This window comes from Geotrypetes seraphini, chromosome 11, assembly GCF_902459505.1.
Source record: "Geotrypetes seraphini chromosome 11, aGeoSer1.1, whole genome shotgun sequence".
NCBI lineage: Eukaryota > Metazoa > Chordata > Amphibia > Gymnophiona > Dermophiidae > Geotrypetes > Geotrypetes seraphini.
In genome coordinates this window covers 99,802,382-99,818,265 of record NC_047094.1, presented here as the reverse complement: position 1 = coordinate 99,818,265, position 15,884 = coordinate 99,802,382, and the positions used below count along the sequence as shown (strand labels likewise).

Here is a 15,884-nt window from a genome sequence, read left to right as displayed (position 1 = left end):
TTCTTGCCTGTTCAGAAGCAGCTCACTAGCTGTCATCATTACTGGAACTTCACTCAGAGGCCGGCCTGGCCCCGATTTCTTCACTCTCTGAGGACCAGTACCTCCACTTTCCTCAGAGGAGAGCGTTTCCTGATTGACATCGACGAGCAGTGTGCTAAAGGATGGTGGAATGGCGGTTCTTGTGTCATCTGTCATCCCCTCTGCATCTTCTTCCTCACCTTCGGTGGCTCTCTCAGAGTCTTCAGTTGCATCACTAGACATAGCATGCATTATGGAATTAAAAATGGCCGTAAAGGACCTCATTAAAAGGCATGACAGTCATTGGATAGTTAACCAGAGTAGCTATCTAATGCGCTGTGGGAGATGAAGTTGATTCTTCTCAATGATCATTTCTTCCTCATTATACAGTACTAGTCTTTAAGCCCATTACATTAACGGGTGCTAGAATAGATGTGTCTGTCTGTCTTTCTTTCTGTCTCTCTTTCTCCTTAGCCGCTCTCTGTCTTTCTTTCTTTCTTTCTCACTCCTTGGCCGTTGTCTGTCTGTCTCTCTGGCCCCCTGCCATTCTTTCTGTCTGTGTCTCTCCCTGGCCCCTTGTCTGTATTTCTTTCTGGCTGTCTCTCTCCCTGGCCCCCTGCCTATCTTTCTCTGGTTCCCCCCCCCCCCCCCCGAGCAAACCAAGATTGCTGCCAGTCCCCCAGCACACCCCTCCGCCCAAAGCAGCTCCTTTTCCCTCTACTTCCCTATGCAGCAGGAGCAGCCGACACTTCGCAGCACCTCGAAGGACACCCTCTTGCCGTTGCTCTCACCACTGCACGCACCGCAAGCCGACGCATGCCGCCCGCACCACAAGCCGCTATGCGCTGCAAATGGAACACGGCACGGAAGCACAAATCATGGTGGCAAGGGTCACGCCATTTCAACTGCGCAAGCGCGGGTAAGGGTTTTATTATAGAGGATGAGGCTCATTTTCAAAAAAGATAGATGTCCAAAAGACAGCACTAGTAAGACATCCAAGTGGGCATTCTCAAAACAGACTTTCTAGACATCTTTCTGGTTGTTTTGTCTCTAGTGCATCTCAATCTTAAGGAGGCGTGTTTTAGGCTTACAACTTAGACACTCTGCAGAGATAATCAAGCCTTAAAAAAGAAAAAAACATCCAAACTGACTAGATGACCACTGGAAGGATTAAGGCAGGACCCCCTTAAGTCCCCCAATGGTCACTGACTCCTTCCCACCACCCAAAGATGTGAAAAGAAACACCAATACTGTGCAGCCTGTATGACATGGCTACTTCTTGGAACAACAAAAAAAGAAGCCCAGGAGATGTCTAAAACAACTTCCAGTTGCATATACTTTTATTAGCAGCTTATCAAAAGTCCAAAAGCAAGTCCTTGATATGCAAAATAAATATGGTCCTAACTAGGATCCATGTTTCGGCGATAGCGTCACCTTCCTCAGGGGACAATAAAGGACTTGAGCTTTCCTGCAAATTATATGCTGTGGCGCGTCAGTGTCTCTGCTCAAGGAAGATGCGCCAAAAGATTCACATGGCTCAAATATATTGGCACAGCAGAGCAGAGGGTCACTCTAAGGATTACTGCAGTGATTGTCATATTAAAAGTCCCAGGCACAGATGTCACTATAACTTGCTTATATTGCATGGTGAGCCCTCCAGAACCTACAAAAAGATGACACCTGCAGGCATAAGTGCCATTGTTGTGGTGTACAGGTGGGTACAGTATGTTTTAGGTGGGTTTTGGAGGGTTTACCACACAATATAGGCATCTGTAACTGGGACTTTTAATATGACATTAACTGCAGTGCCCCTCTGCTATACTCAGGAATGCTCAGCTGTCTGTGAACAGTTTGCTAAGAATGCTGGCTGCTTGGCATTCAAAAAAACTTGCTTTTGTATGTTTTTCATGTGGATATCTTTATATTCGAGAATGGCCAAAAAGATAGACGTACTAAGGGCCCAAATGTCTAGATAATTTATTTTCAGACAAAAAAAAAAAAAAGAAAACGTCTCGCAGTTTTGAAAATGAACGTTTTCTTTGCTGGATTTCTGCATGTCTTTCCCAAAATGTCCAAACTCAGATTTAGACATCCTATTGAAAATGCCCCTCCACGTATTCAGACCACAAAGGAAAAAAATTTCAGAGTGTGACAACTATCATTCTGTATTACTGATGTCATTTGCTATCCAATACCCTTTGTTACCACTTTACATGGAAACTGCATTTTCTGTAATATCAACGTATACAACAGAAGCATTTTTAATATGGATTAACCTGATCTGCTTCCAAGCATAGAGCTTCACTTTTTAGTGAATGTTTGTTGAAAGTAGTGGAACACATTTTTAATGTGTGTGTGTTGTAGTTCACCCTAGACCCCTTTTAGTATAAGTAGTCAGCATACTGTACCCTGAAGTCACACTATCCATTGAGGCCAAATCAAATGCTTGTATTCGTGTGGGCTTTCTAGCACTGTATTTCAAGGTCACTGCAGGATCGTCTTCCATATCCTCTTGGGTTAATTCTCTGGATAATATAATATTCTCTGTAGGGCAGCTGTTAAAACAGAGCATGAAATTATGTTTAATGGGGTGAGGGGGAGAGGGACGCTACCTTTAGAATCTAGAACATAGAGGCTGATCGAAACTCCTGGTTTTGGTTCCAGCCAAAACTGAATCCATGGCTGAAATTTGCCACTCAGTTTCAGCCAGAACCAGAAATAAAAACAAAAATGGCAACTCACAGGTCCTCTCAGGCCAATTGGTGCTGCTATTGCCACAACAACCACACTTCCCTTACCCCAGAAGAGGGCAAGACACATGACCCTCAACTCTCCACTACCCAAAGGCCCTCCCTGAGCCTAACTTTTACTTTAAATAGCCTGGTAGTCTAGTGGTTTATTCTGGGTGATTCCCAGTCACTTGCCCCCACAGGTTCCTCAGCCAAAATGGCTATTAAGACTTTCCATAGCAGCCTCATGATACTGTCACTGGAGGTCTCAGTGGCCGTATTGGGACTGGAAGCAGCATAAGCAGGAATGACTGGAGATTTTTCCTGCTTTTGCTGCTTCCAGTCCCAAGATGGCAGCTGGAACCTCTTGCAATAGTTTCTAGAGGCTGCTGCAGGAAGTACTGGAATCCATTTTGGTTAGGAATCTGCAGGAATAAGAGCGACTTGGAATCTCTCTTGCCCAGAAAAAGCTATTAGACTACCAGCTCATTTAAAAGCTCTCCTGGGGCCTGGGGTGGTCCTTCAGGTAGTGGGAGAGCAGAGGGGTTAGAATCAGATGGCTGGCCGGTCCAGGAAGATCTACCCTCTTCTGGCAGGAAACAGGCAGCTGCGGTGGTGGAGGTGGAGAGCGAGGCGGAGCAACAGTTTCAGTCGAAAATACACATACTTTTTGGACAAAACCAAAATCCAGATTTCTGGTGAGTTTCAGTGCCGAATCCAAACCTAAATTTGAACCTACAAAGAGAAGTCACAGGGGGCTGAGAACCAGGGAATCCAGCGTTCAAATCCCACTGACCTTGCATTGCCTCAGGTAGGAATTCTATGAGCACCAGAGTTGTTACCGCTGCGGCCGGCACTAGAAACCGCGCTACAGTTTTGTAAAAGGCGGAGGGGATATGTCTTTCAAGGACATGCCTACTGTACCCTAATGTAACTCATCTTGAGCTATCTGAAAAGGCATGAATTAAATTTTTTTTTTTAAAAAATCACATTTAATGAAGGAGAGTCCTGCTTTCTGAGCCATTTGAAAGGTGCATTACTTGGAAACCCTAGTTTGAAAGAAGCTGCAGAAAGAGAACAAAAGGTAACTTTGGTGAGGGGGGGGGGGGGTCCAGAAAGAGAAGGAGAATAGGAAAAGTAGGATTTTGGAGGGAAGGTGATTTTCCTACTGTCTTCCAGTTTGGTTCCTCAATCGTCATATTTTTATTTCCATAATTTAAATTGGGGAAAAAAAAAACCCCCAATCCCAACCAGAACTCAGAGGTACTGCTTGTAGCTCACCTGGATAGCATGCTGTCCTGGGACAGTCTGGACTCCCTACTGGAGGCTTTGTGGGATGCTAAGAGCTCATTTCTCTTCTTCGCCAATTCTACAGTGTCGGATTCACTCCCATCACAGGATAAAGTTGCTTGGTTCTTCTTTCTCTGCTGAGAGCTATAGAACTGGAGTATGCTTTCCTCGGATGCTTCTTTTCCCTAAAGAAGAAGTGAGATCAGAGGAAATGAATTATACCCTCCTCTGACCTCCATGGGATCTTTCAATAGGGGTTTCCTTTGTCGTTTCAGTGCATTTTATCATGGCCTGTCTTATTGAACTAGATGCTGAGATATGAATGGAAATCAGATCATCAATTTTTTATGGAATTTATTGCTTCTTGAACTTCATTTTTGAACTGTAAGAAACATCTGATGGCTTTTAAGTAATATTTTCATTTGATTAAATTGCCAATGATTGTATTGGTAGGACCAGTATTTTATGCCACTGTATAATTTTATAATTTTGTGAGTTGATAATTATTGGGGGGGGGGAGTTTAAAATCTGTTTCAGAGATATTATGAATGTACTATGGTAAGCTTCATAGAATTGTAAGATAATGGGGCTCATTTTCAAAAAAGATAGACGTCCAAAAGATGGCATAAACCAGCCAAGTAGGCATTTTTGAAACATAGAAAAATGATGGCAGAAAAGGGCCACGGCCCATCCAGTCTGCCCACACCAAAGACCCACTCCCTATCTACCTCCATGAAGAGATCCAACATGCCAATCCCATCTTTTCTTAAAATCTGGCACGCTGCTGACCTCAATTACCTGCTGTGGAAGATTATTTCAACGGTCAACCACCCTTTCGGTGAAGAAATATTTTCTGGTATCGCCATGAAATTTCCCACCCTTGATTATCCACAGATGCCCCCTTGTCGCCGTGGGTCCTTTAAGAAAAAAGAGATCTTCTTCCCCCTCGATACGGCCCGTGACATATTTGAACGTCTCAATCATGTCTCCCCTCTCTCTGCATTCTTCGAGTGAGTATAGCTGCAACTTATCCAGCGGTTCCTCATACAGGAGATCCTCGAGTCCTGAAACCATTCTGGTGGCCATTCGCTGAACCGACTCAACTCTCCACACATCCTTTTGATAATGCGGCCTCCAGAACTGCACACAGTATTCCAGATGGATCTGTACAACGGCATTATGACCTCGGGCTTACAACTGACGAAACTTCTACGGATACAACCCATGATTTGCCTAGCCCTGGAGGAAGCTTTCTCCACCTGATTGGCAGTCTTCATGTCTTCGCTAATGATCACGCCCAAGTCGCGTTCTGCTATGTTATAGACGTCTTTCTGATCGTTTTGTCTCCAGTGCATCTAAATCTTAAGGGAGTGAGTTAGAGGTGTGTTTTGGACAGGAATAGAGTTGACTTAGCACTTGGACGTTTTACAGCGATAATCAAACATTTTACAAAATAATCAGGGCACTTTGGGTTAGACCTGTTTTCAAAATGAATATGAGCCATAAAGGTACCCAAACTGACCAGATAACCACTGGAGGGATGAAAATATAGCCCCCCCCCCCCCCCACATTTCCCCAGTGGTCAATGACCCCCTCCCTCCCCCCAAATATCTGCATGAAACAGAAAATCTGCCTCTATAACGCCTGAGGATTTCATGGCCAGTCCTAGTCACTTTGGGACCCATCTCGAGGGCACTCAGTTTATTTATTAGATGTCTGTGTGGAACACTGTCAAAAGCTTTGCTGAAATCTAAATACACCACATCTATTGCACTCCCTCTATCCAGTTCTCTAGCCACTCAGTCAAAGAAATTGATCAGATTTGTCTGACAAGATCTACCTCTAATGAATCTATGTTGCTTCTGGTCCTGTAATCACAGGATTCAAGAAACTTCACCATTCTCTGTTTTAAAAGTGTTTCCATTAATTTGCTTACCACAGAAGTCAGACTTACTGGCCTGTAATTCCCTACTTCTTCCTTACTTCCACTTTTGTGGAGAGGAACCACATTCGCCCTTCTCCAGTCCTCTGGTACCTCTCTCTACTCTAGACACTCATTGAAAAGGTCAGTCAGCGGAGTCTCCAGAACTTTCCTAAGTTCCTTCAGCACCCTTGACAATTTTTGTGCCTTGCAAGTATGCCATGACATGAAAATGGTTGAAAAATCACTCTTATAGGGTTTCCATCTCACCCCCAAACAGGCTGATCCAATTTTGGAATTTCCCTATTGCATATATGGATTTATAGTTCTGATATTCCTATTGGGTTACATAAGAAAAGCAGAACACCATATCCCTGCGTGCAACACACTAAAACAAGGACTGAATCGGGTTTCTTGGTTGACCTGGAGTAAAGTGATATCCCTAAATTTAGTTTCTACATCCGTTTATCCCAGTGGTCTCAAACTCAAACCCTTTGCAGGGCCACATTTTGGATTTGTAGGTACTTGGAGGGCCGCAAAAAGAATAGTTAATTTCTTCTTATTAAAGAAATGACAATTTTGCATGAGGTAAAACTCTTTATAGTTTATAAATCTTTCCTTTTGGCTAAGTCTTAATAATAATTTATTTATAGGTAAATGTAATGTAATTTATAGGTAAAGAGACATATGATCAAAACGGTTTTATTTTACTTTTGTGATTATGATAAATATACCAAGGGCCTCAAAATAGGACCTGGCGGGCCGCATGTGATGCCCGGGCCGCGAGTTTGAGACCACTGGTTTATCCTTTCTGTCGTAGACAAACATCAAAGGCTAAGGGAGGATGCTTATTCCCATATTGGTTATAGCATCCTATGCAAACTATATTTCCAGATCCCAACTTTTTATAGCGACAGGATTCACCACACAGAAAAGAAGATTCTGGAATCTAGCCTCCATCTCACCTTGTTGAGTTCTCTCCGTAACATGCACCTCTCGATTCTCAAAACTCTTGCTATGTCCAGGTTAGTTTTGCAGAGTGAATTCAGAGTCTCGATTGTGTCATCAAGCAAAGCCTGGATGAACACACAGGCAAACTTGGCAATGTTCACAATCCTCTGGATGATAGTTTCTGGTCCCAGAGGAAAACAAGTGAGAAACAGATGTTACAAAAGTGGAGGGAAAAAAAACAAAACAAGGATGCATTGTTTCAGTTTCCATGTAATTATCTTAACTCCGCCCCCCCCTCCCCACCACCTCAATACAATATAGAACAACAGTATGACACATGTGTGATAGGAGATTCCATCCTGCACTGGGAGATGCAGAGAGGGATACGATACATCACCATTTGGGGAAAATTTCCTCTAGATCAGTGGTCTCAAACTCACACCCTTTGCAGGGCCACATTTTGGATTTGTAGGTACAGTGGTGCCTCACACAACGAACTTAATTCGTTCCAGGAGCAAGTTTGTTATGCGAAAAGTTCGTTATGTGAAACGCGTTTTCCCATAACAATACATGTAAAACAAAATAATTCGTTCTGCAGCATAAAATATGCTAAGATGACATAAAAAAGATAAATTTTTTGTTATTATTTTCATTTAGATACATCTAAAAACACACATTTTTTAAATTTAAAGACAGACTAAGTAGAGTCTATCGAATCTTGCACATCTTCACTGTATGTTTCCTAATGGAGTGAGCAGGCAGTGCCATGCGTTAAGGCCTTGCCAAATCCAGCATCTACCACCTTCTGCTGTTCAGCAAAGTAAAAGGAAGGGACCCAATACTGCAGTTAAACGTCCATTTTTTAAAATCATTATTGGAAGTCCTAGTTCTTAATTTAAGCATCCCTGTAAAATAGGGCTAGAACTGGAAAACCTCCAGACACAGAAGCTGAAGTTAGCCCCAAACCCTTCCGGGAAGAAAGCAAACGGTGGCTCGAGAGGGTCCGAAAGGGCGGGGCCCATCAGACTCACCCCACCACCAGGACCGTCAGCGCCGCCACTGCCAGGTAGTTGGTCTGGTAGTAGAGCAGGTTGCTGACCACTCGGTTGTTCCATTTGTTGATGTCCTTGAAATCGGGCTTGGCGAAGCGATCGGAGCCCGGGAAGAAGTCGGCCCAGGCCCGGAAGGGAGCCAGTTGCACTTCCATGACGGCCAGCGGCTGCTGCTTCTCTTCCAATGGCCCTGGGCTGCACCGGCTAGAGCGGAGCGCGAGCGTGGGATCAGCTGAGCGGCGCGAGCTCCGGGCTCCTCCCTTCACTTCCTGCTCGGGGAGTGGAAGGGCTGCCTTTTATGTCTAAAACGCAACGAAGCTCCCTAACGAGCAAACCGTCCACTTTTCTTTTCTTTTTTTTTTTTTTTTAGCATCGGGGAAGCGGCGAGAGTAGCTCCGCCCCCCCCAACGCATCAGCAGTAGGCGCGGATGCAGCTCGGGCGACTTCGTTGTGTGAAACGAAGTCCGTTGTACGGATCAAGACAAGAAGTTCGTTGTGCGCAGCGTTCGCTGTGCGAGGCGGCCGTTATGCGAGGCACCACTGTACTTGGAGGGCCTCAGAAAAAAATAGTTAATGTCTTATTAAAGAAATGACAATTTATAAATCTTTCCTTTTGGCTAAGTCTTAATAATAATATTGTAATTTATAGCTAAAGAGACATGATCAAGAAACTGTTTTATTTTACTTTTGTGATTATGATAAACATACCGAGGGCCACAAAATAGTACCTGGCCCCAGGACTGCGAGTTTGAGACCACTGGTCTAGAGGGATAGGGGTAGGGTGAATCCCACAAACATAGGATAGACCCAAAAGGACCTTATTGATGCGGAAGGAGGAAGAAAAGCACAGATCAAGTAACTACAGACAGCAAGCAGGAATAAGCAGACTGTGTGGACCAAGTAATGCTTCTGTGAACGGTTTCTGTTTTGCAGCAAAATCAGATAGAAACAAAAGACATTTAAAGGGTAGTTCTATGACCCAGATGCCCCTATTTTTGTATGTATTATGCACATAAATATTTGGAATATTAGTGGTTATGAATGGAAGTGCTAGCAAGGGGCCCTAAGCTCCATTTTGTAAATACCCACTTAACTTACAGAACTGGTATTTGCAAGGGAGTGCACGCAGGGGGTGGAGCATGAGTGTGACATGGGCGGAGCTCCCATTTATGTGCACTACCTCCGATTGCATCCCTGCTGCACTTAGGCACCTGCCCATACACTAGCTCTATGGCCAATGTAAGTGTGAGAGCCTAAATATTATATTTACATTCTGTAATGTCCAACCTTTTCCATGTACAGGGCCACAGAATGGACATGAGAAAGCTCTGGGGGCCACCAGAAGACCTTAGGCTTACAAATGCAATTTTAAATACTAATTTTGTTTGTGCATCTAACAGTGGAACATCATGCAAGTAAGTGCAAGCAATGTGGGTGCACACCAGTGGCATAGTGAGGGCAGGAGACACCCAAGGCCATGGTGCCCCCCCCCCCCCATGCCCACCCCTCTGCCCACAGATTCAGTTACGGCCAGAACCAAAGCCACTGTTTTCAGTTAGCCTCTAATTGCTTGACCTATCCCAGACCTGCCCGAGGACGTATTTCTCATGTGTTCAGTTATAAAGTACATTAGAATTTTTTCTTTTTCCAAAGAGGAAAGTTGCTGTGTATATCCCTACTGTAATTATAATTATTGTAGTTATCTGAATTTTCTCACCTGGTCCTTCCTCAGTGCTTGCCACATCCATTGTAGTTTCACTGGGTTCTTCTTCAGTCTCTACAGTTTTCATGAGAGAGAGAGAGAGAGAGAGAGAGAATAAAGGGATAGAAAACAAATTTCATAATATTTTATAATATTGATAGTATAATATACATCATTACTGTTATAGGTTAAGAAGGGATTTAAAATCTTTATTGTAATAATTCTGATGTTAATAATGTATTTTTCATACAGATTTTTTTTTCTTTTTCAAATGTATATACAGTACATTGTCAAGTTCAAAATATCAATAAAGAAAGTTAAAAAAAAAAAAAAAAAGGGATAGAAAACTCGCTCACAGCTCTACCCAGTAAGTCTTGTCTCCTCCTTGGAAGTCTCTTAATGAACAGAAGTTTAATCACCATCTTCCTGATTGCTTTATACTTTATGCCTCTCATTCTATTACCCGGTGCTTAATGTCTGGCACCAAATAGCACAAGTATGTTATAGAACAGGGGTGTCCAAAATACAGCCTGCGGGCCACATCCGGCCTGCATTATGATTTTATCCAGCCCGCGGAAATGCACCAATTTTCCAATGAGCATCCGCAAAAAAAACCCAACTACATGGGGTGTTGATAGATTTCAAATGCATTCATTAAAATTGTGTTCAAAATATATTGATATTCCATATTATGTTAATATTATTCACAACTTTTGATATCTTTGCGGAATACTTTTTCCCCCGAATGAAATATATCAAGTCAAAATATGGGGCAAATTTATCTGATGAACATTTGAAGTCGCTACTTGTAATTAGCGTTTCAAAATTTGAACCTCAGTTTAATAAGATTTTAAAAACACAAAGGGCTCCTTTTACTAAGCTGCGATAGCGGTTTTAGCGCGTACGCGGAATTGCTGCACACGCTAGACACCAACGCCAGCATTGAGCTGGCATTAGTTCTAGCCGCGTAGTGCGGGTTTAGTGCATGCGGCAATTCTGGGCGTGCTAAAAATGCTATCGCAGCTTAGTAAAAGGAGCCCCAAAAACAGTTCCATCATTCACATTAATGATTTTATTATAATGTGTGATGAAAATATGAGAATTTGCTGGTAGTGTTCGTCGTCATTAATATACGATAATTTAATCTCACATACTCTGTAATTAGTTTATAAACTTTTCTGCTTTCAATAAAACTCATATATCTAGAGTTATTAATCTTTTTTATACCATGGCCCGCTGAAAAGTGCTCAAGTACCCCAAAGTGGCCCTCGTGGTGAAAAGTTTGGAGACCCCTGTTCTAGAATAATAGCACACCTATCAGAATCGCCAAATAATTGGCACCTTCATGTGTAAGTGCTAAGTGCTATTCTTTAATGGAAAAGTGCAAAAGCTGCTTAGTGGGTAACTGGGAGAGGGCATACACATTGGAGGATCATGGGTAGGCTAAGGGACACGCACACACACACACACACGAGGAGCAGTCTAATGATCAGTGAACTGGGTCGATTCCTACTGTAACTTCTTATGACTCTGTTGCCTCAGCTACAAAAACTTACCCCCCTCTTTTACTAAGGTGCGCTATGCTTTTTAGAGCACGTTAAATATTAGTGTGTCATAATCACATGCTAAATGCCAACGTGTGCATGTTATCCTACGGATGCGTTAGTTAAAACACATGGGACTCCTTTTATTAAGGTGCGCTAGCAGTTTTTAGCGCACGCAGGAAATTACCGGGCGCTACGCTTCTAGAACTAACACCAGCTCAAAGCTGGCGTTAAGGTCTAGCACATGCGGCAATAAAGCGCATGCTATTCCGTGCGTTAAAGCCCTAACGCAGCTTAGTACAAGGAGCCCATAGTGCACCTTAGTAAAAGAGAGCCCTAGGTTGGGAGCCCCCTGGGGTCAGAGAAAGTACCTGCATATAATTTATTTATTTAAAAAAAATTTATATACCGCCTAAAATTCTAGGCAGTTTACAGTCAACATACAAACCAATTAAAAAAAAACAAAAAACCCCTTCATGTTGCCTACCCTGCTAATAATGCCTTTTATTCACATAAACGCATCAACAAATAACTGTGTCTTCAAAAGTTTTTTTAAAGTATCTCTGGTCTTACATAAACTGCCTTGTTTGTACCACTAAAATGCAGAGTATCAAATCCATGACCCTTTTGACGTACACATATAAACACGCGCAAACTATTAAATACCTCTTTTTGGTGGGCTACAGTCCTGATGATTCATAATTATGAATGCAAAGCTAATTGCCTCACTAATAAGAGCTTTAAAACCAATAAATTTTTAGAGTAAATTTTGGATGACCTGGGAACCTTATATACAACAATTATCAGTTAGAGCACGCAGTTTATTTATATAGTGAACTCATTACATTTGTAATCATAAAGTGAAGCACTATTTATTTGTAATATTTGGAAATGGGATGGGTGGAGGGGGGAAGGGGGGGTGGGAAGGGAGGAGGATGTATTGGGAGGTACTTTATCGTGTTTGTATTGTGATGATAAATGATTGTTGATATCTTTGAATTTATATATCTACAATGTATTAACTGAGTTGAGATGATATTGTTTGTAAGATTTTTGTTATGTATATTTTTTTAAAAAAACTTAATAAAAAATTATTGAACATTTAAAAAACAAAAACAATCCCCCCCCCCATAACACCAATAACAAATGTTTCTTTTCAGTCCTGAATTTTGGATACATTTCAACTGGTTTATACGTTGGTACAATATTTAACTCTAATGTTTTTCACATTGTTAGATTAGTTATACCTTAATATCTTGGTCTCCATAGGAATCCTTCATGCATTTGTGTTTAATATGTATGTATTATCTGTACTGTAAAATTTCCTTTTTGTTATATTTATTTAATTAATGTTATATTTCATATCTTCAACAAAAACAGGAGAACCCAAATCCACAAATATCAACGAAATAGAACAAAGAGTGGAAATGTCCAATAAACCTGGTGAATGCGTTCTTCTTTAGAAAGCCTTTATTCATCCATAAAAATCAATGACCCGACATGTACATGTTTCATCCTAAAAGGCCTGCTTCAGGAGTCTCAATTTCTTTTGAATGTGGGAATCTTAAATAAAAAATTTCTGGTCATCTGTTATATATTGTAGCTGTTGGTAGAAAAACGCTGCCGACAATGTAATATGTACAATATAAAACGGATGGACAGAAAGTTTTTATTTAAGATTCCCACATTCAAAAGAAATTGAGACTCCTGAAGCAGGCCTTTTAGGCCGAAACATGTACATGTCGGGTCATTGATTTTATGGATGAACTAGTCTTATAGCCCGTTACATTAACGGGTGCTAGAATATATGTGTGTGTGTCTCTCTTTATTTCTTTCTCTCTCTCTCTCTCTCCTTAGCCGCTTTCTTTCTTTCTGTCTTTCTTTTTCCTTGGCTGTCCATCACCACCCCTTGCCTGCTCCCCCTGTCCATTCTCCCTTCCTTTTACCTCCCCTGTGTCCAGCAGCACCTTCCTTCTCCCCCTGTCCAACATTAGGCCTCCGTTCCTTTTTCTTCACCCCCCCCCGTCCATCAGCACCTCTTTCCTTCTCCCCCTGTCCAGCAGTAGGCGTCCCTTCCTTTTTCTCCCCCCCTCACGCTAGCCTACTGCCGTAGGAACGCGTTTTGGTGCGGGCCAGGCTCTGGGAGAGCTCACGCAGACCTCCATCACGAAAAACAGCACTACCAGCCAAAGTTTATTTTTAAAGTTTAAAGCCGCTGTGGCGGCTACTCGCACTATCGCTGTCTGCGTCGGAAGCCTTCTCCGGCGCAGGTGTGGCTGATGAGAGGAGCCGCCGCAGTGGCGTTAAACTTTAAAATAAACTTTGGTCGGTAATGCTGTTTTTCCTTGATGGAGATGTGCGCGAGCAGGGAGGCAAGTTCCATAGCGGGAGTAGGTGAGAGGGAGCATTAGAAGTGGACTGGCAGCCGACAGAGCTCCTAACTTTGTTTCTTTAGGCAGCCCCGGTTGTTTCCTTTGATTCAATGTTCATTAGGGTTTGCCGTTCGCCGCACCGTGAGAGCCGGGTGAGAGCTGCTACCCTCAGCTGTTTGTTTTTTTTTGTTTGTTTTTGTAGTTGAAAGCCGCCGCAATTAGGGTTCGCCGGCCGCCGGCACCGTGAGAGCCGAGTGAGAGCGGCGACCCCCAGCTGTGTATTATTATTATTATTTTTTTTTTTTAGTTGAAAGCCGCCGCCGCAGCTCCTCTCTCGATCCTGGTGCAGTTCGAGAGAGGAGCCGTGGCGGCAGCTTGAGCATAAGCGCGATGGACACAGAACCATGCACAGTGAGAGCCGGGGCCGCGCATGCGCACTCTCATGTTCACGACAGGTCAGGGAACACTTTTTTTTTAGTGCGTATGCGCGGCCTAGCATTTTATTATATTAGATAAAGGACTTTCTAAAGAAGATCGCATTCACCAGGTTGGACATTTTCACTCTTTCTTATATTTCATATCTTAAAATTCCAATAAAAATGTTTTCAAATGAAAATGAACACGCACACACACACACACAAAGTTAGCTGCTGTCTTTTCAGGCTGCCTTTAGAACTTGCTCAGCAAAATGTTGAGCTTGAAATTGTTGCGTTACCTTCCGGCTGCTGCTTCTCCTTCTCCTCTTTCTTCATCTGTTCCCTCTTGACTGTGCTCTCATCATTTTTCCTGATTTTTAAGGCAGACTTAGAGCTGGTCATCCAGGCTTCATAAGCCAGCTGCATGGGAGAAGACTCATTACCTCATGCCAGCCTTCAGTTTGCTAAGGCGTGAATTAGCATATTGCATGATTTATTCTAGCTACGAAAAGGACAACCAGATGATGAAAAACACAACACATCAATTGTAATCTGGAGCTGTGAATAGGTTGTGATATTAGAAATCATATATTTTTCACAAGACTTCTAGCTGGGTAAATTGAAAATTGCCTTTCTTTTCCAGGGGCAGTGGCATGGTCAGGTGGGGGGCGGGCCACCCTGGGCGCAGTCTTGGTGGGGGGCGCCAGCACCTCTCCACTCCCCCATGCCGCGCTCGCACCCTTCCCCTCCCTTCCCCCCGGTACATCTTTAAATCTTCGCCAGCAACTTCCTCCAGCCAGCCTGGCTCCCCTCTGAAATCACTTCCTGGTCGCAAGATCAGGAAATTACATCAGAAGGAAAGGCAAAACCGGCTCGAGCAGCAGGCCTAGGGTTACCAGATGTCCAGATTTCCACGGACATGTGCTCCTTTTCAGGACATGTCCGGGGTTCCGGATGGCCTTTCAAAACCCAGCACTTTGTCCGGGTTTTGAAAAGCTGTGTCAGCCAGGGAGGAAATCCGCGCATGATGGCCGCACATGCACAGACTTCCTCCCTGCCCGACAGTGCAGGCGGTGGGGGGCGGGGCTAGGGTGGGCTTTCGCTTGCCACTGTCCAGAGGTAAAAATATAGATAGATTTTACTAATGCACACACCTTCCCTTTGACAAATGAGGCCAAGTTCACAGATGAAAAATACCCACAGATTTCACACTTATTCAAAACTGCTTCTTAAAGGAATTTGGGCCACTTTTACTAAACCACACTAGAATCCAGCTTTAGCACATTTTAACATGGGGACTTTCCTGCACGCTAAGGCCAAATTCAGTGCAGCATAATTGCAGTCTTTTATTTTCTTGGTCACGTGCTGTTCACATTAGCGGTAAAAAGTTAACGCAGCAGCCTGTGATGTTGCAGTTAAGCCACTTTTTGGCAGGTGGCGCTAACCTGCCGTGTCAAAGTCTGAAGGGGGGTGGGAGGGGGCTCAGGCTGGGAGGTGGTCAAATGTCCTGGAGCAGAGTGGATCAGAGAGACCCCAAGGGAAGAGGTCTCCAGGAACAAGACCGTGTGTACAGTGGTCTCCTGGAGGTGTTAGCTGAGCCTTAGTACCTGTGGGAGAGACCCAGAGAAATAAGGAGTGGCACTATTTCTCTGGGTCCAAAATACAGCTGTAAGATTGATTTATGGCCTGAAGAAGTACGATCATGTTACTCTTTATTATCGTGAGTCGCACTGGCTCCCAGTGGAGGCCCGGGTGATTTGTAAGTTGGGATGCTTCTATTACAAAGCAGCTTTTGGTACTGCTCCTTCATATCTTGTTGATATATTTGTTATTATGACACACGAGCGGAGTAGAAAATCTCACGCCCTATTTACGTTCCCTTCAGAAAA

At 43.3% G+C, this 15,884-nt stretch overlaps 1 protein-coding gene across 6 annotated transcripts in view; it reads right to left on the bottom strand.

Annotated features, from left to right (window-relative positions):
- The window catches only part of LOC117369215 (piezo-type mechanosensitive ion channel component 2-like), a 209,942-nt gene that overhangs the window by 43,516 nt on the left and 150,542 nt on the right, over positions 1-15,884 (bottom strand). For all 6 annotated transcript variants that reach the window (XM_033963416.1, XM_033963420.1, XM_033963419.1 and 3 more), the window contains 6 exons: positions 14,295-14,415; positions 9,679-9,738; positions 6,924-7,090; positions 4,029-4,222; positions 2,427-2,573; positions 8-253 (listed from right to left, as the gene is read on the bottom strand). In XM_033963416.1, coding sequence (XP_033819307.1) covers positions 8-253; positions 2,427-2,573; positions 4,029-4,222; positions 6,924-7,090; positions 9,679-9,738; positions 14,295-14,415 — 935 coding nt within the window. The remainder of the gene's footprint in view (positions 1-7; positions 254-2,426; positions 2,574-4,028; positions 4,223-6,923; positions 7,091-9,678; positions 9,739-14,294; positions 14,416-15,884) is intronic.